This window comes from Oncorhynchus kisutch, linkage group LG2, assembly GCF_002021735.2.
Source record: "Oncorhynchus kisutch isolate 150728-3 linkage group LG2, Okis_V2, whole genome shotgun sequence".
Classification (NCBI taxonomy): domain Eukaryota; kingdom Metazoa; phylum Chordata; class Actinopteri; order Salmoniformes; family Salmonidae; genus Oncorhynchus; species Oncorhynchus kisutch.
The window spans coordinates 1559118-1585420 of NC_034175.2; the positions used below are offsets into that span (position 1 = coordinate 1559118).

The 26303-nt window shown below is 46.9% G+C and overlaps 2 protein-coding genes across 4 annotated transcripts in view; one reads left to right on the forward strand and one right to left on the reverse strand.

Annotated features, from left to right (window-relative positions):
- The window catches only part of LOC109886923 (disintegrin and metalloproteinase domain-containing protein 22-like), a 35013-nt gene that overhangs the window by 5352 nt on the left and 3358 nt on the right, over nucleotides 1-26303 (forward strand). The window contains exons 2-24 of one of the 2 annotated variants that reach the window (XM_031836930.1): nucleotides 7517-7586; nucleotides 7900-7976; nucleotides 9266-9340; nucleotides 9525-9596; nucleotides 10659-10825; nucleotides 12724-12808; nucleotides 12933-13023; nucleotides 13153-13204; nucleotides 16322-16421; nucleotides 16814-16885; nucleotides 17000-17092; nucleotides 17980-18111; nucleotides 18201-18264; nucleotides 18393-18498; nucleotides 18664-18783; nucleotides 20727-20895; nucleotides 21032-21143; nucleotides 22123-22213; nucleotides 22321-22374; nucleotides 22559-22666; nucleotides 23514-23614; nucleotides 23789-23855; nucleotides 25937-26060. In XM_031836930.1, the coding sequence (XP_031692790.1) occupies nucleotides 7517-7586; nucleotides 7900-7976; nucleotides 9266-9340; nucleotides 9525-9596; nucleotides 10659-10825; nucleotides 12724-12808; nucleotides 12933-13023; nucleotides 13153-13204; nucleotides 16322-16421; nucleotides 16814-16885; nucleotides 17000-17092; nucleotides 17980-18111; nucleotides 18201-18264; nucleotides 18393-18498; nucleotides 18664-18783; nucleotides 20727-20895; nucleotides 21032-21143; nucleotides 22123-22213; nucleotides 22321-22374; nucleotides 22559-22666; nucleotides 23514-23614; nucleotides 23789-23855; nucleotides 25937-26060 (2202 nt within the window). Of the gene's footprint in view, nucleotides 1-7516; nucleotides 7587-7899; nucleotides 7977-9265; nucleotides 9341-9524; nucleotides 9597-10658; nucleotides 10826-12723; nucleotides 12809-12932; nucleotides 13024-13152; nucleotides 13205-16321; nucleotides 16422-16813; nucleotides 16886-16999; nucleotides 17093-17979; nucleotides 18112-18200; nucleotides 18265-18392; nucleotides 18499-18663; nucleotides 18784-20726; nucleotides 20896-21031; nucleotides 21144-22122; nucleotides 22214-22320; nucleotides 22375-22558; nucleotides 22760-23513; nucleotides 23615-23788; nucleotides 23856-25936; nucleotides 26061-26303 lie in introns of both variants that reach the window. The other variant, XM_031836924.1, reaches the window with a different exon arrangement.
- On the reverse strand, nucleotides 3449-7215 carry LOC109905769 (claudin-12). Of its 2 annotated transcripts, none has more exons than XM_031836943.1 (3): nucleotides 7037-7215; nucleotides 5848-6103; nucleotides 3449-5708 (listed from the first exon to the last, which is right to left on the reverse strand). In XM_031836943.1, the coding sequence occupies exons 2-3, from the start codon at nucleotides 6064-6066 to the stop codon at nucleotides 4911-4913; spliced, it is 1017 nt and encodes a 338-aa protein (XP_031692803.1). In that variant the 5' UTR covers nucleotides 6067-6103; nucleotides 7037-7215; the 3' UTR covers nucleotides 3449-4910. The 2 variants fall into 2 exon arrangements, with proteins under 2 accessions (XP_031692803.1, XP_020358929.2); XM_020503340.2 differs by having other exon boundaries at nucleotides 5848-6108; nucleotides 7037-7195.

The following is a 26303-nucleotide window of genomic DNA, read 5'->3' on the forward strand; positions in this document are numbered from 1 at the left end:
CCACCCCCTGCCCTGCCCCCACCTGCACCACCCTGCACTGCCTGTCTCAATAAAATATGGATGTTAGGGAATGTGAAATAAAGCTTCCATGTTTGGGCACTCCTCTCCTTTGCATAGAAATATGATTAACAGAATGTATAGATATGGTTGTTTCTCCCTTGTGATACTTCATGGGTGCACCGTAATGGTGTCTGTCTGGATTGTGTACATCTGTGGGCTGTTAGTACTCAGAGCACATAGAAAGGTTGTGGTGATCAGCATCACAGAATGTAACATTCCAAAAACAGCCCTTCCTGGATGGTGGATTGGCTGGCTTACAAAGAACCAGTCATCTCAATGGGGATACTCAGTGGATTCCCTCTCTGTACCCAGGACTTCCCAGACTACCCAGTCCCTCAGGCTGTGCTGGGGCCAGTGCTGGTTGGGGAGGTGTGGGGGATGGCGCTGGATGGCGACGTAGTGGTGAGGGTGGAGGGTGTGAAGACGGGGGGGTGAAGCTGATAGCCTATGAATGTGCAGGCTTGGAGGGTAGTGGTGGTGAGGGGGGTTGAGGACTAGGGGGATCCTTTGTGGCCTTTATCCAACCCCCTTCATGCACTCTGATGCAACACAAACACACACACACACACACACAAACACAGGGCAAATCCTTGGAACTCCTAAGCCTGAATGAAAGGGGTGCTAACCCCACCCCCACCCCCCCACTCTATATTAATTCACCCGAGATACGGTCTCCCCCATCAACCCAGGCCACGCCCTGTTCTTTTGTCCAAGGACATCTGAGCCCATCTGTGTGAGACCCTAATCCTACTCACGACACACACCCCGTGGCTGCCTGTGTATGTGTGTGTTTGTAGGCAGTTGTCCCCCCAAACTGCTATCCTACCTTACCAAAAAGGGATTCATCAGGAAACAAAGACAATTGGACAAGAGAACATTATACAGGATTCATTTGAGATGACTGTTTCTTAACAAAGTCCAAACATTAACCAGCATATTCATGTTTACAAAACATTATTCTACATAGCTCACATATTCTGAAATGAAACCGCATATTAATACACTGCTCAAAAAAATGAAGGGAACACTAAAATAACACATCCTAGATCTGAATGAATGAAATATTCTTATTAAATACTTTTTCTTTACATAGTTGAATGTGCTGACAACAGAATCACACAAATTATCAATGGAAATCTAATTTATCAACCCATGGAGGTCTGGATTTGGAGTCACACTAAAATGAAAGTGGAAAACCACACTACAGGCTGATCCAACTTTGATGTAATGTCCTTAAAACAAGTCCAAATGAGGCTCTGTGTGTGTGTGTGGCCTCCACGTGCCTGTATGACCTCCCTACAACGCCTGGGCATGCTCCTGATGGGGTGGCGGATGGTCTCCTGAGGGATCTCCTCCCAGACCTGGACTAAAGCATCCGCCAACTTCTGGACAGTCTGTGGTGCAACGTGGCGTTGGTGGATGGAGCGAGACATGATGTCCCAGATGTGCTCAATTGGATTCAGGTCTGGGGAACGGGCGGGCCAGTCCATAGCATCAATGCCTTCCTCTTGCAGGAACTGCTGACACACTCCAGCCACATGAGGTCTAGCATTGACTTGCATTAGGAGGAACCCAGGGACAACCGCACCAGCATATGGTCTCACAAGGGGTCTGAGTATCTCATCTCGGTACCTAATGGCAGTCAGGCTACCTCTGGCGAGCACATGGAGGGCTGTGCGGCCCCCCCTAAGAAATGCCACCCTACACCATGACTGACCCACCACCAAACCGGTCATGCTGGAGGATGTTGCAGGCAGCAGAACGTTCTCCACGGCGTCTCCAGACTCTGTCACGTCTGTCACACGTGCTCAGTGTGAACCTGCTTTCATCTGTGAAGAGCACAGGGCGCCAGTGGCGAATTTGCCAATCTTGGTGTTCTCTGGAAAATACAAAACGTCCTGCACGGTGTTGGGCTGTAAGCACAACCCCCACCTGTGGACGTCGGGCCCTCATACCACCCTCATGGAGTCTGTTTCTGACCGTTTGAGCAGACACATGCACATTTGTGGCCTGCTGGAGGTCATTTTGCAGGGCTCTGGCAGTGCTCCTCCTGCTCCTCCTTGCACAAAGGCGGAGGTAGCGGTCCTGCTGCTGGGTTGTTGCCCTCCTACGGCCTCCCCCACGTCTCCTGATGTACTGGCCTGTCTCCTGGTAGCGCCTCCATGCTCTGGACACTACGCTGACAGACACAGCAAACCTTCTTGCCACAGCTTGCATTGATGTTCCATCCTGGATGAGCTGCACTACCTGAGCCACTTGTGTGGGTTGTAGACTCCGTCTCATGCTACCACTAGAGTGAAAGCACCGCCAGCATTCAAAAGTGACCAAAACATCAGCAAGGAAGCATAGGAAATGAGAAGTGGTCTGTGGTCACCACCTGCAGAACCACTCCTTTATTGGGGATGTCTTGCTAATTGCCTATAATTTCCACCTGTTGTCTATTCCATTTGCAAACAGCATGTGAAATTGATTGACAATCAGTGTTGCTTCCTAAGTGGACAGTTTGATTTCACAGAAGTGTGATTGACTTGGAGTTAAATTGTGTTGTTTAAGTGTTCCCTTTATTTTTTGGAGCAGTGTGTATACACATGTATCATGAAACAGAATAATAAAGAACAGACATGATACAGATTAATCTGTCAGTTCTGTTCTGTATAGAAATCTACCATCACATTGACATGAACTGCAGCATTTAGGTTTGCGATCCACCACTAATCACATTGGCAACATGAAAGAGTGAGATTAAACAGAGTACTGGTTGGTGTGAAGACTTGTCTGTGGGATGATGAGAGATGGTGTCTGTCCTTAGGGGGTTTTGTGACACACATCAAAGACTGTAACTCAATGGAGAGAGCTCACTCATCAAAGACTGTATATGATGATAGAGTTAGCTTACTGCCTGGTTGTTTCTGCCTGCACTGATGTGGAGGAAGCCGTTCTCTATGGACAAAGGCTGAGTTGGTTTAGGCCTCCCTGCGTGTGAGTGCTCCCACAAAATGTCTCATTTCCATCCGTCTTTCGATTAGCAACTCATTGGGCGAGTTACAGGGACCTATCCAGCCCTACTTATCAGTGCAGATCAAGGCGAGGATACTGTTGGTGAACAGAACTTACAGCCCATTAATCACTACTCTGACTGATCAACAAAGTGCCAAAGTGGAGCAATAACCAGCTGACACAGCACTAACCCTGAGGACCGGAAACAACCCATTACCCTGCTGCTTGTAATCCAATCTGCCTGCCAGATAAACCCAGCTCCATCTCAACCAGCCCTCTCTGTCTCTCAGCCTTTTGGCTGAACAGGTTCACCCAGTTTAAATCACAGCACGCCAGCCGGCTAAATGACTCCAACTAATACATTCACTCAGATTCACTGCAAACAGGTGACTAATTTTAGTGTGGCCTTTCTCTGGCCCTAGATACAATTTTTATTGAGAAAAGGGTCTGGTGAACAAAGACATTTTCCATAGAGATAAGAACAGACTGTACATCCAGCACTGCAACAGAGAGAGCATGTCGGAGACGTTACGGCTGATACAAAGGGTATTAAAGATTAAATCAACACACGAGTTAGAGGACAGTTTGGTCAAAACTAGTGTTTACGGATAGAATGCAACAGAAATCACAGAATCCTTTCTCTAGATTGTAGAATCATAAGAGGCCCAGTGCATTCAGTCAGTGTTCTACCATTTTAGAACCAGCACATCCAATGGAATGTGATGTTACAGTGTAGTGAACCCCCCTTCATGTGAAATCAATGACAGTTTAACTTTTTATTTATCTAGGCAAGTCAGTTAAAAACACATTCTTATTTACAATGACAATGCCTACCCCAGACAATGCTGGGCCAATTGTGCACCGCCCTATCGGACTCCCAATCATGGAGATACAGCCTGGAATCGAACCAGGGTCTGTAGTGACACCTCTAGCACTGAGATGCTGCGCCACTCAGGAGCCCAGTAGTGGATGAATGAAGTGGAAACAAGAGTAGCTCTACGTTTGCTTACACAGCTCAGTGTAGACTTACAATTTGACAAAAAGGACAGGCGACAGATGGCAGTGTTCCGGAGCTAAAATAAGATGTTCATTTTGACGTTCCTTTGGTCTGAGTGGCAGACAGAGCTACAGAGGAGCAGTATGTGTTCTGGTTCAATCATATCTCCCAGGCACCTTAACAAAGGAGACAGGTCAACAACTACCTTCATGATATTGCACTTTGTGACATCTGCCGATGTAAAAAGGGCTTTATACATTTGATGTACGGTGGCAACATGATATGTGTACATATAAAAACTCATGGCCTTAGAGCCACTGCTGTACTGTTGATGGGTCATTAGGACATTCCCATGTCATCTCACATGTTACAGCATATTATATTTACATTTCTTCACAGACCAACAATATGAACAACACACATTAAAACAACAGGCACAACCATGACATCACTGTCAGTGTCACTCCCTTTTACCTCACAGTTAGAGTACAGTTTAGTACATTTTGAAATATTAGTGAACAATATACAGTGTAGAAATGCTATGAGGTTTCAAGCAGATTTACATTAAGAAGAGATGTACAAATCGGTGTGATTAGAAAATATTGTTTTCAATTAAAATGTAACAGTGAATTCAGACTTCATTATGGGGCATCTCTGGTGTCCTTTCACCAGATGAGGAGCCTGCATACTAAACTGTGTCTAACACTGCAGTGCTTGGTTGAGTGACGCACAGTTGTATTTCTAGTGCAGACTGACCAACAGTCATATCCTTCACTGACAGTACACACCCTTTACAGGAGACAGGACAGCTAAATGGAACCAGGACTCAAGTGTTCTTGCAGCAGCCATCCCTCCCTCAGAGGCCTTGTGTTAGAACAGGGATGTCTATCTCTATGCCAGACATGCGTGAGCGTGTGGAGTAGCGGTGGCCTATGTAGCTGGGGGCGTAGCCCACCTGAGAGGGTGCATAACTCTGGGACGGGGCATAGCTGTAAGCCTGGTTGTGCCCCACCTCTGACCCATACCCATCCGGGGCTGACATCTGGGACATATAGACCTGCTGAGGCTGCTGGGCCAGTGGGGCTACGCTCTGAGGGTAGCCCTGGGAGGGAGCGTAGGGCTGGGCATCCATCACAGTGGGGACGTACCCCTGTGGAGGGAAGGTCTGAGGGGGTCCGTAGACAGGGGAGGGGGGGTACCCGTTGGCTGTGAGGGGCTGGGTGGAGAGGGAGTTAGGGAGAGGCAGCCAGAAGGGAGAGGGTAGCTTCTTACACATGCAGTACCACATAAACATCAGCAGGGCGGCGAGCATGAGGCCGCCGGAACAGCCGATGGCCACGTAGACCGCGAACCCGTCTGAGAAGATGCGGTCGTACCTGATGTTCATCTCTTTGGTCCGGAACAGGAACCACACGGAAGGCGCAAGGGCGATAGCACCGCCCAGGAACAGGAACATTCCGGCCACTAGGTGGCAGCCTGCGCTGTTGACCAGACAACGGGTACTCTTGATGTCTGTCTCAGCCTTATCAGAGCAGCAGCAGGTCTTAGACATGCCTGCCATACACAACACCAGGGCCAGGGAGCCAAACAGTAGCCCAGTCGGCAGGCAGAACTGGAGCAGTCTCAGGTCCAACTGGTCCACTTTAGAATACCACTGTGGGGAGAAGGAATACATGAGAAATGATTTATGCAAATCTCAAATGGCACCCTGTTTCCTGTATAGTGCCCTATGTGGCAGTGCACCATATGGGATGCTGTATGTCCTTATGATTGTGCGATCATCAGACCTGTACCTCTGAGTCGTAGTAGTAGCAGCCAGAGTAGCCATCTTGTTTCACACACTTGGCCCACAGGCCATCATAGACGCTGATGTTCTTGGCGTTTTTGTTGAAGGTGACAAGCCGTGTCACTCGCCACTGTGGGATCAGCGCAGCCACAGCGATGCCGCCCACGGAGATGAAGGCGATGATGAAGGAGAAGGCATTGGTGGCGTGGATGTCCCGGCACGACATAGCCGCTGCAGATAGGAGGTGATGTCAACAGGACTTCCTGTTCTTTTGGATAAAAAGAGAAAGGGAAAACGAGGGAGATCAGTACTCAGTCAGATGAACTGGGCATCCAGATTTAGAGGCCTGTTTAGCTCTGAATATAAATATGTGACAGAGCATTTCCTATTCTGCATAGCAGGGAGACCTTTCTGCTTGACAACAATCCACAGCATTACACTGTACTCTTCAACAGCATCAAAGTTTACCACACTGAGGGAGGTGACCCAGCTACAGGCAAACCCCTTATATGTTCCTATTCACCAACACAGTTGGCCTAGAATCTGCATGTGACTGAAAACAATGCTCTCATTTCATTGGAACTCAGACACTTACAAACTAAGCCTATTAGGCAAGTACTGTAGTACTACTCCACAACAGGGGCTGTCCAGAAAAACAATGGACAACAGACTGGACTACCCTTTACTACCATTGACAATGGTTGTTGTGCCGTAATGCTTCTCAATGCAGTAAACTCAATTGTCTCAAAGTAGAACCAGTTATTTACCAATGTGTAACTGGCTCACTATGTTTACAGCGCTGGAATATAACGTTAACTTAGTGTGTGGATGTTCTACGGAGCAGACTAGCATAACATGACAGACACGTAATAAGAATTCAGTAGTGAATGTGTGTAGTCAGTGCGCAGCTAGCTAATTAGCCCACTAACCTACTTTAGTTGTTCTCCCCGTATGCTTGTGAAGTTGTGGATATGTAATTTAGCTGTGATATCTCCTACATGCAGTTGTTCAAACAATGTTGATACAAGTTAGCAATCATGAACCAGCTGACTAGCTAATAATAAGTTAGCATCAGCTAACGTTAACTAGAAACCTGTTGCGCCCTGGATTGTCGAAAAGATGGGACTAGCTAGCTAAACGCTAGAGCTCACAGAAGCTCAACTGACTCTATGAAAAAGAGAGGTCGAACTTCATACCTTTGATTTGTGTAACGTTAACGCGTTTATTAGGGAGAAATCTCAGCCATTCCAATTCGTTGTTCGTTTTTCAGTTCCAAGGAGCTGCTTCCCGTCCGTAGCGCACTCGCTTCATGCGCGTCCCCGTGGTTGGCAAGAGAATGTGACGTCACCCGCACGTTCATATTCACATTGTACTGGCCTTGGTCTCCCTTAAGGTCCTTGTGTAATTGTAATGTGATATTGTACCCCCTAGCTCGATTGTCCATTGTTTGTCATCTATGTATGCTTGTGTTCCCTCATGTGCTTTATGTATTGATTTGTTGTTAATAAAATAAAATAAAAAATACTGGCCTTGGTCTGTGTGGTTGATGATGACAGACAGCGCACTTTATTCAATTTATATGAATATACATGGTTGGATGATTTTAAAATATATATACAAAAAAAGAGAGAATAAATGAATAATGACCCTCCACCTTTCTTTCTAATGTCTTGCAGGGTGATGTCCAGATCCACATGATCTATAAATCAGCAGGACAAGAGGCAGCAGCATACTTCCTTCCTATTGGTAAGGTATCTGCTGTAAGAGTTATGAGGGGTGGATTAAATTAACGAACTATTGGAAAACTGACAAATAAAATAAATATTGCAAAACTATTAGTTCTGGCCACACAATCTGATTGCTTACCATGAGTTGCAGCTGAACCAATATCCAGTATCAGAGCCGTAGGCCTATAGAAACACATAAGCCGGAGTAAACATAATATAGAACTGCATAGCTGGTTACTGTTAGATGTGGAGAGCGTTATAGTGAATGTTATAACCCTATACGCTAACAAACAATAATACGCTAACCCTCCTTTGTTTTTGTTTTTCCCCAGTTGACCTCCCAGAGCCTCCTTTCCCCAGCCCTCCATTTCCTGGGTCAAAGGTCGTCCACAGGAGGAAGAAGAGACAGGTGAGTGAGAACTGTAGAATGCCCCAGGTTTTACTCCTACTATCCTTATGGCCACAGTTATGGATGAGTCATAATTTACTGTAACTGGGGAAGGAATGCTGAGAAAGGAGTCATCTTGAGTTCAGTCATGTGTGTGGTGTGTGTGTGTGGTGTGTGTGTGTGGTTGAGAGAGTGTGTATGGTGTGTGCTTGAGAGAGTGTGTGTGGTGTGTGTGTGTGTGGTTGAGAGAGTGTGTGGTGTGTGTGTGTGTGGTTGAGAGAGTGTGTGTGGTGTGTGTTTGAGAGAGTGTGTGTGTGGTGTGTGTGTGTGTGGTTGAGAGAGTGTGTGTGTTGTGTGTGTGTGTGTGTGTGTGTGGTTGAGAGAGTGTGTGTGTGTTGTGTGTGTGTGTGTGTGTGTGTGGTTGAGAGAGTGTGTGTGTTGTGTGTGTGTGTGTGTGGTTGAGAGAGTGTGTGTGTGTGGTTGAGAGAGTGTGTGTGTGTGTGGTTGAGAGAGTGTGTGTGTTGTGTGTGTGTGTGGTTGAGAGAGTGTGTGTGTGTGTGTTTGAGAGAGTGTGTGTGTTGTGTGTGTGTGGTTGAGAGACTGTGTATACTATATAATCGTGCATGCTTATGTGTGTCTGTATGAGTGTGTTGGAGATAATTAAATAGTGCTCTGCGTGTTCTTCACGTTGTTGACTTTGCATTTTGTATGTTAATTCACTGAGGTAGAAATGAAGGTGATTTCCTTGTCACCCCTCTCATCCTCTTGTTATAAGATATTCACCATGTGAGTGAAGGTTGTTCTCTGTGGCTCCTCATCCTCCACTGCCTGCAGACAGACAAACTGGTGTGGATGTGTCTGCATCTCTCTCTCTCTCTCTCTCTCTCTCTCTCTCTCTCTCTCTCTCTCTCTCTCTCTCTCCCTCTCTCTCTGTTCTCTCTCTCTCTCTCTCTCTCTCTCTCTCTCTCTCTCTCTCTCTCTCTCTCTCTCTCTTCTCTCTCTCTCTCTCTCTCTCTCTCTCTGTCTCTCCCTCTCTCTCTCTCTCTCTCTCTCTCCCTCTCTCTTCTCTCTTTCTCCCCTGAGAGCTATATAGACCAGGTTTACAGGAAAGCACAGACAGACCTGATGCGGTTGAAACATTCCATCATCCCAGCATCATTCTTCCTGTTTCTATGATGAGTTTTGGTGGAAACAGTCATCCTACAAATATAATGTTTTTACAGTAAGAGAGAGAGACAGTTTTAATGCGTGTGTGTTAGATCCATTGTTGCTTACCGTCTGCCCTGTGTTGCCCTGTGTTGCTCTCGTAGGCCCCGCGGGTTGGAGGCAGTGTAACCGAGGAGACCAAGTACATCGAGCTGATGGTGATCAACGACCATCTGATGGTGAGAGCAGTCCGTCTGTGTGTGTTTATGATTGTGTGTGTGTGCTCTTTCTTTCACTGATGTTACCCCCAATAAAGAAGCCGAGGGTGCAGGTATAAGGCTGACTCTCTCTCTCTCTCTCTCTCTCTCTCTCTCTCTCTCTCTCTCTCTCTCTCTCTCTCTCTCTCTCTCTCTCTCTCTCCAGTATAAAAAGCATCGTCTCTCTGTTGGTCAGACGAATAACTACGCTAAGTCTGTGGTCAATATGGCTGATATGGTAAGTTACCTAACATAATCTTTTTGGTATTGGATATTTTGAGCTACATGAGCCTAGAGACAGTAGACTCATCTGGTCTTTAGAATCTCAACCAATCAAGGGCGGAATCGTCAGTGTCACCCTCTGCAACGATAACTGGTCTCCTCAGCCTCGTCTGTCTGCTGTGCTGCTGAAATCTGATAGGCCCGTTGCAGAGGACAGGGTCACATTTGGAAGCTGATAGGCTGGTGGAAAAGGGTCATATCTGTTTGCGTGCCCTTGAGATTTAGTGATGACATAAAAGGATGCTATATAGGGAATGGTGTGTGTTTGATAGATGTTTTGTTTTAAGAATAGAACTGAAAGCGTCCCTGTCCACTGTGCATTGTTGATTTAATGGAATGTTTTTGACTTACTGTGCAACCACAAACAGACAAACAGACAGGCCTAAATATAGACAACAGTGACCCTTCCTGTACCCTCCCTCTCCTCTGTGCATCAGTCCATCCCTCGCTCCTCTCTGCACACCTGAGCCTAAAAACAAACAACAATCCCCTCCCTTCTTCTCCTCCATCAATCCTCTCCTTTCTCCCCTCTCCATCTCTGTCCATATGAGACTACTGCTGGTATTCAGCTAAATCAATCAGTCTTTACAGGTGTCCTTTCCTCCCTCCCCTCAACGTCTCCACTGTTTATCTGGGCAGTCAAACAGGTTGTTTAATAGATGTTCATCCTATTCAGGCAAACATGTTCTCTCACTGTACCACTCGTCCCCATTGTGTCCTTTGAAGAGACTATTAGCCTCTGTTGATTCTGTCTGGCCACGGAGCAGTGTTCTCAGAAGCTGCTCAGATTACAATCACAAACACTACCATTATTTGTTGTTATCCCCCAGACATAAGTCTGTTGGAATGGATGTCGTCATTAGATCTGTCAGCTTTCAAAGTCATTTAGGTCATTTAAGTAGCTTTGTAGGAAATGTTTTGATGTCAGTCAACTCTCAAGAGACAGACAGCACTGTATTTCCTGTAGCTGTTCTGTTGGTCTGATGTTTGGTGTTCTGATGTCACCCTCCCTTCCCAGATCTTCAAGGAGCAGCTCAACACCCGCATCGTGCTGGTTGCCATGGAGACGTGGGCGGCTGACAACCGGTTCAACATCGACGACGACCCCATGGTGACCTTGAGGGAGTTCATGAAGTACAGACGAGACTTCATCAAGGAGAAGTGTGACTCTGTGCATCTTTTCTCGTAAGCCTGTCTGTCTCTGTTTGGGCTGGGGGAGAGGGGGTGGTATGGGGTCTGTCTGTCTGTCTCTGTGGGGTGGGGGAGAGGGGGTGGTATGGGTTCTGTCTGTCTCTGTGGGGTGGGGGAGAGGGGGTGGTATGGGGTCTGTCTGTCTGTCTCTGTGGGGTGGGGGAGAGGGGGTGGTATGGGTTCTGTCTGTCTCTGTGGGGTGGGGGAGAGGGGGTGGTATGGGTTCTGTCTGTCTCTGTGGGGTGAGGGAGAGGGGGTGGTATGGGTTCTGTCTGTCTGTCTGTCTCTGTGGGGTGGGGGAGAGGGGGTGGTATGGGTTCTGTCTGTCTCTGTGTGGGGTGGGGGAGAGGGGGTGGTATGAGTTCTGTCTGTCTCTGTTTGGGGTGGGGGAGAGGGGGTGGTATGGGTTCTGTCTGTCTGTCTGGGGTGGAAGAGAGGGGGTGGTATGGGTTCTGTCTGTCTCTGTTTGGGGTGGGGGAGAGGGGGTGGTATGGGGTCTGTCTGTCTGTCTGTCTCTGTGGGGTGGGGGAGAGGGGGTGGTATGGGTTCTGTCTGTCTCTGTTTGGGGTGGGGGAGAGGGGATGGTATGGGTTCTGTCTGTCTCTGTGTGGGGTGGGGGAGAGGGGGTGGTATGAGTTCTGTCTGTCTCTGTTTGGGGTGGGGGAGAGGGGGTGGTATGGGTTCTGTCTGTCTGTCTGGGGTGGAGGAGAGGGGGTGGTATGGGTTCTGTCTGTCTCTGTTTGGGGTGGGGGAGAGGGGGTGGTATGGGGTCTGTCTGTCTGTCTCTGTGGGGGGGGGGGGGTATGGGGTCTGTCTGTCTGTCTCTGTGGGGTGGGGGAGAGGGGATGGTATGGGTTCTGTCTGTCTCTGTGGGGGGGGGGGGGGGGGTATGGGGTCTGTCTGTCTGTCTCTGTGGGGTGGAGGAGAGGGGGTGGTATGGGTTCAGCCTGTCTCTGAGTGTGTGTGTGTGTGGGGGGGGGGGGGGGGGGGTATGGGTTCTGTCTGTCTGTCTGTCTCTGTGGGGTGGGGGAGAGGGGGTGGTATGGGCTCTGTCTGTCTGTCTGTCTCTATGGGGTGGGGGAGAGGGGGTGGTATGGGGTCTGTCTGTCTCTGTGGGGGGGGGGGTATGGGGTCTGTCTGTCTGTCTCTGTGGAGTGGGGGAGAGGGGGTGGTATGGGTTCTGTCTGTCTCTGTGGGGTGGGGGAGAGGGGGTGTAATGGGTTCTGTCTGTCTCTGTTTGGGGTGGAGGAGAGGGGGTGGTATGGGTTCTGTCTGTCTCTGTTTGGGGTGGGGGAGAGGGGGTGGAATGGGTTCTGTCTGTCTCTGTGTGGGGTGGGGGAGAGGGGGTGGTATGGGTTCTGTCTGTCTCTGTGTGGGGTGGGGGAGAAGGGGTGGTATGGGTTATGTCTGTCTCTGTTTGGGTGGGGGAGAGGGGGTGGTATGGGTTCTGTCTGTCTCTGTGGGGTGGGGGAGAGGGGGTGGTATGGGTTCTGTCTGTCTCTGTTGGGGTGGAGGAGAGGGGGTGGTATGGGTTCTGTCTGTCTCTGTGGGGTGGGGGAGAGGGGGTGGTATGGGTTCTGTCTGTCTCTGTTTGGGGTGGAGGAGAGGGGGTGGTATGGGTTCTGTCTGTCTGTGTGGGGCGGGGGATAGGGGTTGGTATGGGTTCAGCCTCTCTCTGAGTGTGTGTGTGTGTGTGTGTGTGGGGGGGGGGGGGGTTCTGATGCATTTTAGTCACTTCAAACCATGCTTCCTGTCAGACTGATTTGTAATAGACTGTCATCACCCCAAATGAAAAAGTTAACATTGGCTGTTGGTGACATCCTAATTTGACTGGACAAAAAACTCTGGGAACCCCAGTTTAGAGATTGAATCACTTCCTCTCTTTTTACCAGAGGGAACCGGTTCCATAGCAGTTGGGGAGGCGCTTCCTATATGGGAGGAGTCTGTTCTCTAACTAAAGGAGGAGGAGTCAATGAGGTAAGCCCCCGCTTCAGGATGAAAAAGGACCACGATCACCATCTCTTTTAGGCACAAATTTAAGAACTTATTCTCTCTCTCTGTTTTCTCTCTTTCTTTATTTTCTCCTCCCTTCCTCTGTCAGTATGGCAAGACAGATGAGATGGCCATAACCCTGGCCCAGTCTCTGGGACAAAACATTGGCATCTTTTCTGACAAGAAGAGGATCCTCAACGGTACACACACACACACACACACACACACACACACACACACACACACACACACACACACACAGGCCACACACACGCTGGCCACACACACACACTGGCCACACAGAGACGTGTATGTTGTGTGTTCCACAGGCGAGTGCAAGTGTGATGACCGTTGGTCTGGCTGCATCATGGATGATGTTGGGTAAGTTTCCTCTAAAGTACTTTGTTTCCCAAACAGCCCGTCGCACACTGCCATGGCAACAGACCCCATCTCCCGCGGCAATGCCGACATTCCAAACGTGTGTTCCCTCTGTGCATCTCTGTGTCGCTGTGATGTCTCTTAGTCTCTTAGAGAAGAGGGTTGTCACTATCTGACCATGTTAGAAAGGATGGAAGTACTGCACTTTTAACCACTAACCCTAACTCACCATAACCTTACCCCTAACTCTCAGCCTTAAACCTAACTCTCAACCTTAAACCTAACCCTAACTCTGAACCTAACCTTAACTCCGACTAAGAACTAATATCTCATATACGTGTTCATCACTTCTGATGATATTGCCACCTTTTGTTCATCTTAGACTGGCCAGAAAGTGACTACCCAGAAAAATAGTCAGTCTGACTTAGTTGGACATTTAGACAGGGAAGATCATCTGAATTAGGACAATTAATACATTCACAGTGATTATCTTGTTAGTGTTGACTCTGGGTTAACAATGTCTGGAGCGTTAGAAAATACTTTAGACTGCATTGTAGTTCATGAAATGTTCCACTAGATGGCAGTAGAGGCTGTTGTTTACTCCAGACATCAGTAACTTCAGGCACTGGACTGTTTGGCCAGGGATTCATATTAGTAATACTATCTGTGAGTGATTGGTCATGTCCTGAACGGCCACGTAGAGTTTCACCAATCACATTCTATATTCTGAATAATATGTTATACCTCTCTTGGTTAAATGTGGAGCTCTTGTACTGTCCTTGTCAGCCAAATGTTTACCGTTCATTGTGTGTTTCTGTGTGTACACGCTTGCTGCTTTGCAGCTTGTGTGTGTGAGTGTATCTATATGGATGCAACTGTGTGTGAGGGCTGTGTGTGTTAGTATGGAGGATGTGTGTCTTTACCCCTCTTCTTTAATACCTCTTGCGTTTCCCCTCAATCCCAAATGGGACAGCAGGTGAGCAGAAGCTTGGCTGGAACGCTGCTCATGCAGTTTGAACCAATCGGCTGCCTGGAAGGGTTGTCAGTCATCTCAACCTTTCCCATTCCATCCAATAGCATTACGGCCTCTGTGGCTCGACGTCCCGCCGTAGCTTCGTCTTCTTCAGATGATGATGCAGTGTAAAGAAATACAGCTCTGTGGTCTGAGCTCAGCTGTATTTATTTATGTTCATTATGTACATATATTTTTCAGATTTATTTTCATATATTTTTTCAGTTTTGGGCTGATGTCACTCGCTGAGCACTTTTGGAGCAACGGATTGTTCTACTGTTATACTCATAGGGGGGATCCCTTTTCCCCCTTAAAGCTTTGACAATGAGCCCCCACCCATCATGTCTTGTCCATCTAACCGATTGAGATACAGTCTGCAATGTCATTCCCGTACGAGACCAATATGATTTATCTCCATTAATACTGTACTCAACAGCACGGACCCCTTTTAGGATTCTATCTTTGATATTGTTATCTGACTTTAGCAACCTCTCCGTGGGGTCAGCATGTCAAAGGTCAGAAGTTATTATTTATCCTTTCCCCAGCACATGGCACTTACCCAGACTCCCTCTCTCTAAGCAGAGGTCAATGGTATTTCAGACACTCGTATTCAATGAGCAAGTATCAGTCACTTTTTATTTTCTCTTCTCAGCGCCTGCATGTCTGTTCCTGTTAACTAATACTGACAGTCTACTGTGTGGTGGTTCTCTCCATCAAAAGCGTTGGGGTTCTATCTGGGTTCCCTAAATAGTGTGTGTTCTATCTCGTGTGTGTGTGTGTGTGTGTGTGTGTGTGCGAGCAATGCACAATTGGGTTGTTAGCCAGCCTGGGGGTGCCATAATGCACTGGATGGACTTGTGTTTGTATCACACTGGGTTCCTCTGTGTTAGGTTCTTCATTACTGAGGGTTTTACTATGTTGAGGCTATGTTGGGGCCACCGCCCACAAATGGGAAATGTTCTTTATCAGTCATCATATACTATCCTCTCTTCATTTAGAGTGTTTAGCGAGAGAGAAGAAGAGACTGAGAGAAACATAGAAAGAAGTAAGGGAGGGTTGATGTATGTTTATATTGCCAGTGATTCATTGGAGGTCTCTCTCTCTCTCTCTGTTATTGTGAGCCTTTGTTTGATTCCTAATCAGTATGACTCTCACTACTATTGTAAGTGCTACAATAATCCAAACTCAACTCAGCCCCTTGACTTCCACCATTTCCTTTCTCCGGGAAGCTCCTGTTGGGCCCAGGATTTGCTGCATTGTGTTTACAGCACTAGCTCCCATTAGCCACTCACTAGCATTACTACTCAGAGCGGATACATATTTGCTGTATCATTTAGCAACTGTGCTATGGCGAGACAGGACAATGGCGTCTGAGGCTAAGCCCTGATTGCAGGAATGCAGAGCAGCAAGGGGCCAACACTAACAATGACAGACTAACAACAGAAAGACCCCTGATTGAGTGTCAATTGCTTACTAGAAAACCAGGTGCTATTGATTACTTCAGGGCAAAGGTGGTCTGCAGAAATGTATTCATTTCAAGTCAATCAATTTCTGCAACAAAAGACACCTTTGTCCTTAAGCTATCAATGGGACCTGATTTCTGCCACCACACATCACGGATTGTGTGTAGGTTATGATTCACAACCAGAAGCAACAACAAGGACAATAACAACAACAATATGTGACAAATATTATTTCCTCTACACACCATCAGTCAATATTAATCTTGTATGTCATACCGCTACTCTCCCTATTCCTTGACCCTGACTCTGACTGTGGTCATCAACAGATAAAAGGTGTGTGTGTGTGTGTGTTATTCTATAGATGGTGGGCTGTAAGGGATTGGATTGAACTGAAATGGAACCAACTATTAGAATCATTCAGAAATGTTAGTCAGTCTTGTTCAACACGTCTTGTGGTGAATGCTTCCTTCCTGTTCATATAGGGTCATTTGTAAGTATATACCACACTACTGGCCTTCTCTCTGTAAGGACAACGCTAAAGCAACACAAGAGTGGCACAGTGTGTCTCAGAGGGATGTGTGTTGTTGATGACGTGCTGCAGTTGTTTCCACTGTAACTGCGTGACTCTGTGGTTGTGTTGAACAGCTTCTACCTGCCCAAGAGGTTCTCCAACTGCAATGTGGAGGAGTACCACACCTTCCTCAACAGTGGTGGTGGAGCCTGTCTCTTCAACAAACCCATAAAGGTACACACACACACACACACACACACACACACACACACACACACACACACACACACACACACACACACACACACACACACACACACACACACACACACACACACACACACACACACACACACACACACACCCCTGGAGGGGGATAATGAAGAAAATAACTTCAAAGCTTATAAAGCACTTTTCTTAAATTTCACCCAAAGCACATAGATAAACCTAACCTCTCTCCTCTCTCCTCTCTCTCCTCTCTCTCCTCTCTCCTCTCTCTCTTCTCTCCTCTCTCCTCTCTCTCCTCTCTCCTCTCTCTCCTCTCTCCTCTCTCTCCTCTCTCTCCTCTCTCCTCTCTCTCCTCTCTCCTCTCTTTCACTCTCCCCCCTCGCTCTCTGTGACTCCAGCTGGTTGACCCTCCAGAGTGTGGGAATGGTTTGGTGGAGCCAGGGGAGGAGTGTGACTGTGGTAGCCCAGCGGTGAGTAGCTGAGAGTGGACAGACATTGGCCCTAGACACCTCTGGTCCTGGAGAATCTACAGGGAACCTTGATTCATATGTGTTTGTTTATATGTGTTTGTGTTCCTTCACTAGGAGTGCGAGAGGGAGGGAGAGAAGTGCTGTCAGAAGTGTACACTCACACAAGGCTCAAAGTGTAGCGACGGACTCTGCTGTAACAACTGTCAGGTACAGGACACTATGCATTGTCACAACACGCATATATGCATATTCAATCAATCAAATGTATTTATAAAGCCCTTTTTACATCAGCAAATGTCATGAAGTGTTATACAGAAACCCAGCCTAAAACCCCAAACAACAAGAAATGCAGTTGTAGAAGAACGGTGGCTTGGAAAAACTCCCTAGAAAGGCAGGAACCTAGAGAGGAACCAGGCTCTGAGGGGGTGCCAGTCCTCTTCTGGCTGTGCCAGGTGGAGAGGAACCAGGCTCTGAGGGGGTGCCAGTCCTCTTCTGGCTGTGCCAGGTGGAGAGGAACCAGGCTCTGAGGGGGTGCCAGTCCTCTTCTGGCTGTGCCAGGTGGAGAGGAACCAGGCTCTGAGGGGGTGCCAGTCCTCTTCTGGCTGTGCCAGGTGGAGAGGAACCAGGCTCTGAGGGGGTGCCAGTCCTCTTCTGGCTGTGCCAGGTGGAGAGGAACCAGGCTCTGAGGGGGTGCCAGTCCTCTTCTGGCTGTGCCAGGTGGAGAGGAACCAGGCTCTGAGGGAGTGCCAGTCCTCTTCTGGCTGTGCCAGGTGGAGAGGAACCAGGCTCTGAGGGAGTGCCAGTCCTCTTCTGGCTGTGCCAGGTGGAGAGGAACCAGGCTCTGAGGGAGTTCCAGTCCTCTTCTTTCTGTGCCAGGTGGAGAGGAACCAGGCTCTGAGGGGGTGACAGGTGGAGATTATAAGAGTACATGGCCATTAATACCAGATTGTTCTTCAAGATGATTAAACGTTCATAGATGACCAGCAGGGTCAAATAATAATTACAGTGGTTGTAGTCTGTGCAACAGGTCAGTACTTCAGGAGTAAATGTCATACACCTGCTGACATGCTTTGACCTGTGTTGTGTGTGGGCAGATGGAGTTTATGGGCGTGGTGTGTAGGGAGGCAGTGAATGACTGTGATATTCCAGAGAACTGCACTGGTAAGTCCAGCCAGTGTCCCCCGAACGTGCACAAGATGGACGGCTACTCATGTGAAAAGGAACAGGTAAGAGATATCAAGAATAATCAGAGTGGACCAGTCGGTGTGTACAGCTGTGTGTTTGTGTTTGACGTGTACCATTCCTCTGTGTCCAGGGTCGTTGCTTCAACGGGAGGTGCAAGACCAAAGACAGACAGTGCAAGTACCTGTGGGGAGAGAGTGAGTAACAAAACTGTTTTTGATTCCATCACTGATGAAAACGTTTTTATGTCGACCTCAATGACACTCAATGCAGGGTTATTTATGTAGGTTGTGACATCATCCCTGTTCATTGTTTGATTTTTCAGAGGCGACCGCTGCTGATAAGTTCTGTTATGAGAAGTTGAATATCGAGGGGACAGAGAAGGGGAACTGTGGGAAGGACAAAGACACATGGGTCCAATGCAACAAGCAGTAAGGACACTTGTTTGTGTCACAGTTCTGTTGTGCTTGAATACAATGACATGCCATCGCACTGTACTTTTATCCTTGAACATAACATGTGTCCAGCAAAGTTTAGGTAACTAATGGAACCTGAACTTAGAGAGAAGGTTCATCACTTCTTCCTGTGTGTTTCAGAGACGTGCATTGTGGGTACCTGCTATGTTCCAACATATCGCCGGCCCCCCGACTAGGAGAGTTGCAGGGGGGACTGACGTCCTTCTCTGTTGCACAGCACAGTGCCTCGCTGGACTGCAGGTACACACACACACACACACACACACACACACACACACACACACACACACACACACACACACACACACACACACACACACACACACACACCCTTCAGCCCAGTGTGACTCGGTCAGAGGTCATCAGACTCTGATTCATTCAGCTCGTTATGGTTCTCCTTGGGTTGCTAATGAGGAATTACAGTCCATTCATAGATATTTACACACGCTGATTGATAAAGCGACCTCCTTATATTTACGTCACTAAACACAATTACTATTTAGCGGAACAAAATTCCTATTATGTGGACCCATTTATCTATAATTGTCCTGTAATTATCATGAACACACAACACCACCAACCCACATAGGCACCTTTAGTCAGACTCTCTCTGGGGATGCAATTTGTCTCAACTGATGATTTATTTATTTATTTAATAATTCAAAGACACATACAGTGGGGCAAAAAGTATTTAGTCAGCCACCAATTGTGCAAGTTCTCCCACTTAAAAAGATGAGAGAGGCCTGTAATTTTCATCATAAGTACACTTCAACTATGACAGACAAAATGAGAAAAAAAATCCAGAAAATCACATTGTAGGATTTTTAAGGAATTTATTTGCGAATTATGGTGGAAAATAAGTATTTGGTCAATAACAAAAGTGTATCTCAAACACACTGTTGCTGGTATTTTGGCCCATTCCTCCATGCATATCTCCTCTAGAGCAGTGATGTTTTGGGGCTGTTGCTGGGAAACACGGACTTTCAACTCCCTCCAAAGATTTTCTATGGGGTTGAGATCTGGAGACTGGCTAGGCCACTCCAGGACCTTGAAATGCTTCTTACGAAGCCACTCCTTTGTTGCCCGGGCGGTGTGTTTGGGATCATTGTCATGCTGAAAGACCCAGCCACGTTTCATCTTCAATGCCCTTGCTGATGGAAGGAGGTTTTCACTCAAAATCTCACGATACATGGCCCTATTCATTCTTTCCTTCACACGGATCAGTCGTCCTGGTCCCTTTGCAGAAAAACAGCCCCAAAGCATGATGTTTCCACCCCCATGCTTCACAGTAGGTATGGTGTTCTTTGGATGCAACTCAGCATTCTTTGTCCTCCAAACACGACGAGTTGAGTTTTTACCAAAAAGTTATATTTTGGTTTAATCTGACCATATGACATTCTACCAATCTTCTTCTGGATCATCCAAATGCTTTCTAGCAAACTTCAGACGGGCCTGGACAGGTACTGGCTTAAGCAGGGGGACACGTCTGGCACTGCAGGATTTGAGTCCCTGGCGGCGTAGTGTGTTACTGATGGTAGGCTTTGTTACTTTGGTCCCAGCTCTCTGCAGGTCATTCACTAGGTCCCCCCGTGTGGTTCTGTGATTTTTGCTCACCGTTCTTGTGATCATTTTGACCCCATGGGGTGAGATCTTGCGTGGAGCCCCAGATCGAGGGAGATTATCAGTGGTCTTGTATGTCTTCCATTTCCTAATAATTGCTCCCACAGTTGATTTCTTCAAACCAAGCTGCTTACCTATTGCAGATTCAGTCTTCCCAGCCTGGTGTAGGTCTACAATTTTGTTTCTGGTGTCCTTTGACAGCTCTTTGGTCTTGGCCATAGTGGAGTTTGGAGTGTGACTGTTTGAGGTTGTGGACAGGTGTCTTTTATACTGATAGCAAGTTCAAACAGGTGCCATTAATACAGGTAACGAGTGGAGGACAGAGGACAGGTTTGTGAGAGCCAGAAATCTTGCTTGTTTGTAGGTGACCAAATACTTATTTTCCACCATAATTTGCAAATAAATTCATCTCTCTCTGATGATGCAGGCCTCCAGAGCATATACAGAATAACGTCTCTAGCTCTCTCTTTGTGAATTCAATTCTATATTTGATTTATGTCCCTGTGTAACTTCTATATGAATGGATCCTCTGTAACTGTGCTGTGTTGTGTGCTGTATGTCAGTGGGGGTCATGTGATGATAGACGGGGACAGTGACCTGGGCTATGTGGAGGATGGGACAGCCTGTGGGACAGAGAGGGTCTGCTTCAACCACAAGTGTCTGCCCCTTCAGGAGTTCAACTTCAGCACCTGCCCTGGAACCACCGAGAAGACCATCTGTTCTGGACACGGGGTACGGATACACACACACAAATGCACAAACACACATGCATGCACACCCACTTTCTCTCTCTCTCTCCAACCTTTCAGCTCCTAATACATATTTTTTGGTGTATGTGCCTGCATGCTTGTGTATGTGTGTGTTGCAGATTTGTAGTAACGAGCTGAAGTGTGTGTGTCACTTGGGTTGGACTGGAGACGATTGTAACTCCACGTCTCCTCTGAGCTACCTGGTGGTTGGACCCACCGCCTCTGTATCAGGTACAAATAACTCCACACGTCTCCCTATCTCTCTCTAACTCTTTCCCTCTCCCCCTATTTATATAAGCCCTGCTTATAAATATCTCTCTCTGTCTCTCTGTCTCTGTCTCTCTCTCCCTATCTCTCTCTAACTCTTTCCCTCTCCCCCTATTTAAATAAGCCCTGCTTATAAATATCTCTCTCTGTCTCTCTGTCTCTGTCTCTCTCTCCCTATCTCTCTCGCTCTTTCCCTCACACTCTCTCTCCCTCTCTCTCTCTAACTCTTTCTAACTCTCTCTCTAACTCTCCTACTCTCTCTCTCTCTAACTCTTTCTAACTCTCTCTCTAACTCTCCTACTCTCTCTCTCTCTCTCTCTAACTCTCTCTCTCTAACTCTTTCCCTCTCCCCCTATTTACACTAAGACTCTGTGAGAGGTTTTGGTTCGACATACATATTTAAGCCTTTATTTTCATCATAAATCATTGGTTCATTCATTGTTTAGTTATTCTGCATATAATCATTATTTTTGGCCTTTACGTTTGCATTAGTATCTGTTAAAACAACAACCAGGCACATCTTTCTTTTTGTTTGTTGTTTATTTTCACACACATTCTTTGTCGACAGGCTCATGTCATTGATGGAGTGACGCTGAGGTCAGATCTGAGTTCCTCTTCATTGTGTTTGCTCCTTCTGTGATGTCACTTCCTCCTCTTTCTCCTCCTCTCACCCCATCCCAGTCTCCCCAGCCTGTAGTCAGTCATGTTTTTGAATCTTTCTACGTTTCCCCTCAAAAACATACACATCAATGTTTGTAATGTGTTTCCTCCCCCTCTTTCCTTTCAGATCTCTTCCCTCTGAGTGTGCTGTGTTTTAGTGTACTATTGAAGTGAGGTGTACCCACTTGATCACTTCAAAGTGTGTTTCTCCTACAGATTCATCTGGAAACAACTATAATACAGTTTGTTTATAAAGTGCTCTCTCTCCCCCCTCCTCTCTCAGGTATCACCAGTACTAACATCATCATCGGGGCCATCGCTGGCTCCATTCTGTTCCTGGCTCTCATCCTGGCCATCACCGCCTGGGGATACAAGTGAGTACAGCTGGACCTCAGCTCTAGACGTGGGATAGCTGACTAGGAACTGGCTTGGGATCCTGTCATTGGTCAGTGTTTCTGACGTGACTGTCCTTCACTAACAGGAGCTACAGACAGCGGTGCTACGTTGAGTCAGAGGTTCACAGAAGATTCTGCAGGTTTGTCATCCTTATTCGTTCCCATTTAAATTTTTGTCATTTAGCAGCGCATCTTACAATTCCACATTTTCTATAACGGTCATTAGTTGTTGATCTATTTATGTGTTGGTCAATTTGTTGATGTGTTTGTGAAATCTATGTCATAACAGTGTTCAGATGTCTAATGTTTGTTGGCGTTTCTCAGGCAAATGCCTCCGGGTGACTATGTGAAGAAACCCGGGGATGCAGACTCGTTCTACAGTGACCTGGCCCCTGGGGTCAGCACCAACTCAGGCTGTAGCTCCAAGAAGAGGTCTGGCTGTCTGTCTAACCTGCAGATATACACGCTCTCTTTCCCCCCCTCCATCGCCTCCATCTCACAAAACATCTCTCTGTTTGCATTCAGGTGTGACACCATCTCACTGCCATCGTAAACGTGTGTGTGTGTGCGTGTGTGTGTGTGTGTGTGTCTCTGTGGTGAGGGGGTTTCTTATTTTGTGTGTGTCGAGGGTATCGTGTCTTGTTCGCAATATGTGTAGTTGGTTGTGTTGGTTGCAATATGCCTCTTTCTGCACATTCTTCTCATCATGTTGTCATGGTATCACTCCCTGTTGTCATGGTATCACTCTCTGTCATCATGCTATCGTTCACAGTCGTCATGGTGTGGTAGTCTGTTCTCATGGAATGTACCATCAGTCTCCTTCTTCTCCTCCTCCTACTTTGAGCTGTCTGTCTGTTCTCTACTGTAGACAAAGGAAAATAATATAATAATAATATATTAATATGCAGTCGTGTGTGCATACATTTGACTTATGGGTGGTCCCAGAAAACAAACCCACTAAACAGATGTTGTAAATCTGGGCTCCCGAGAGGCGCAGCGGTCTAAGGCACTGCATCTCAGTGCTTGAGGCAACCGACCGTATCACAACCGACCGTGATTGGGAGTCCCATAGGGTGGCACACAATTGGCCCAGCGTCGTCCGTGTTTGGCCGGTGTAGGCCATCATTATAAATAAGACTTTGTTCTTAACTGACTTGCCTAGTTAAATAAAGCCTAAATAAACATTTTAAAAAGTCTGGGGATTAGGTTGTCAGTAATGATGATCGTGATGATAATGGTTATCACTGTTTCACAAGGAAATCTAACTCTGTGTGTGAAGGTCTAACGGTCTATCCCACTCGTGGAGCGAGCGAATCCCTGACGCCAAACACATCTCTGACATTTGTGAGAACGGACGACCCAGGAGCAACTCATGGCAAGGTATACACACACACACACACACACACACACACACACACACACACACACACACACACACACACACACACACACACACACACACACACACACACACACACACACACACACACACACACACAGAGAGAGTTATATTTCCCTATGCTAACCATGTGTTACTGTGTCCTTCCTCTGTAGGAAATCTGAGTGGAAATCGCAAGAAGTCGAAAGGGAAGAAGTTCCGTCCTCGCTCCAACTCTACAGAGTAAGTCACCATGTTCCTGGATGGGCTTCCACATGGCTCAGGGATTGTATTTACACCCATCCAGTCACTATAGAAATCAGCTCAAATAGCAGCAAGCCAAGAGGTTCTGTATGGTGAAATAGACTTATACAAGTTGTGGGGTTACTTGTAGAATCTGTGAATCCAGCATTTCACAAGAACTTTATAAAAAAGTGTATTAATGGGTTACATTGACTACTACCAGATTTTGTTACCTCAGAGACGCCATTGTTCTAGAATGTTGTACTGCACTGTTCTATAAAGAAAAATGTCATTGTAGAGTGCATGTGGGACTTAATGGCAGTCAGTATGGCCATGCTTGAACAGACAAATGCTATTTGTTTTTATCTAGGGGTTAGTGTTACGGGTAAGGGTAAATGTAAAGGTTAAGTGTTAAGGTCAGGGCTATTGCTTATAAAGATGACATCTGTGAAACCATACTTCTGTCCTTTCTAGCATGGCCACTCAAAAACAACCCTAACTGCACATGCTCCCCGTGAATGAACACAATTAACGTCTTGTTGACCTTTCAGCCTTGTTGACCTTTCAGCCTTGTTGATCTCCCAGCCTGTTGTTGTTTGTTTGTTTGTTTGTTTCCTGGTCTTGGCACCTGAGGTCATTGGCAGAGCAACTGTTCTTGTTTGAATGCATGGGAGTGAATGAGGAGAATTTAACTGCTTGGACCGATTTGTGACATGTGGACTAAATGCAAATGACCATCTTACTAAAACACACATTCATCTAGTCAAGTTCTTCACAGTCCCATCTTGTCTTCCTCTCACTTTCATCTTGGTGGTGTGTGTTCAGAATGTCATTGGTCTGCTCTGCTCTCTTAAAATATCTCCTCTTCCTCCCTCGTCCTCTTTCTCCCTTTTCCTCATCTCCATCCTCCTCCCTCTCATCCTCTTTTTCCTCCTGTTTCCTCTTCTCCTTTCCTCCTCCCTTCTCGGTGTGTCTATCAATCCCCACTCCTGCAGGTATTTAACCCCTCGCTTCCCAACAGAGCATTATGATGTAACTAAGTGGGTAGAAGATGTGAATAAAAACAGTGAAGGACCCTACCTTAGGTATTACCTCAGATCATCTCCTATTCCTCAACAACCCCCACCCCCCTCTTTTAACTCCCTTTTGGCTTGGTCCATGTATTTGGGTTCAATCTGGCCAGGGGAGGTAGGGAAGGGTTATACCAGTGGTTCCCAAATGGGGGTCAGCTCCCTTTATCACAGATAAAGAGCAGATTGATTGGTAGTTCTGGTGATGATGTCAGAGCTTTGGTTGACAGCTCTTGATCCTCTTGTGTCTTTGGACTCATTGATTCATTGCTTTTAGCGTACGATGGTTGGATGTATCAATAGCTGCTGAACTTTTACAACAGTTTTACATTTTGTTGAGTATTGAGTAACATAATTGTCTTGCTTTATTTGTAATGACACCAAAAGGAAGTCATTAGAAATAATCTCTATTACTAGTCTATTTCCTTATTTCCCTCCGTTGCTCTTGCCATCTTCTCTTTCTTTATCTGTGCATGTTCAGTGTTGTGTTTGCTCTGATGTCATCATTGTGCTACACACATGTCTGAGCCTACTGAGTGTCTCTGTGCTCACCGGCCTGGTCGGTTCACATTTACCCATCTCCACTACACCTTCTGGTCCTGGACCAGCCCAGATACACCCCAACACAGGCACAGGTCTAGTCAAATTAACTGTACTCAGTGGGTGTCTGACTGACCTGCCCACTCCCACTCCAGCCACAGCACAGCTGACCCTGTTGCAATGCTGATGATGGTGCAGCGGTTGAGGATGTCATAGGCAGGTCGATGAGAGGTAGAGGTGACTGTTCCCAGACCAGGACAGTTCAGGCTGGTCTACTCTGGCACAGGCAGATGCTTCCCCTAACCACAGCTCTAGGGTCAAATTATCATACCCCCAATCTGAACCTTAAACATTAGGGTCATGAACAAATGTCTGCCTCGGTGTTTAGGGGCAACTTCTGCCTATTCCAGGCAGATCAGTAAGAATGATGATGTCACTGTTTATAGTGAGGTAATTTCCTGTCTCTTTCAGGACACTCTCCCCGGCGAAGTCGCCCACCTCCTCCACGGGGTCCATTGCATCCAGCCGGAGGTACCCTTACCCCATGCCCCCCCTCCCCGATGACCAGAAGAAGGCCAACAGGCAGAGTGCCAGGGTAAACTACTATAATAACACAGTATATAGCACATACTGCATATAACATCTCATACGTAACACATACTGTACATAACATCTCATACGTAACATACTGTACATAACATCTCATACGTAACATACTGTACATAACATCTCATATGTAACACATACTGTACATAACATCTCATATGTAACATACTGTACATAACATCTCATATGTAACATACTGTACATAACATACTGTACATAACATCTCATACGT

Coding starts and splice junctions, on each gene's coding strand:
- LOC109905769 (XM_031836943.1), bottom strand. CDS start 6,066: ATGTCGTGCCGGGACATCCACGCCACCAATGCCTTCTCCTTCATCATC. Junction 5,709..5,847: donor GCTACTACTACGACTCAGAG/GTACAGGTCTGA, acceptor TTCTCCCCACAG/TGGTATTCTAAAGTGGACCA.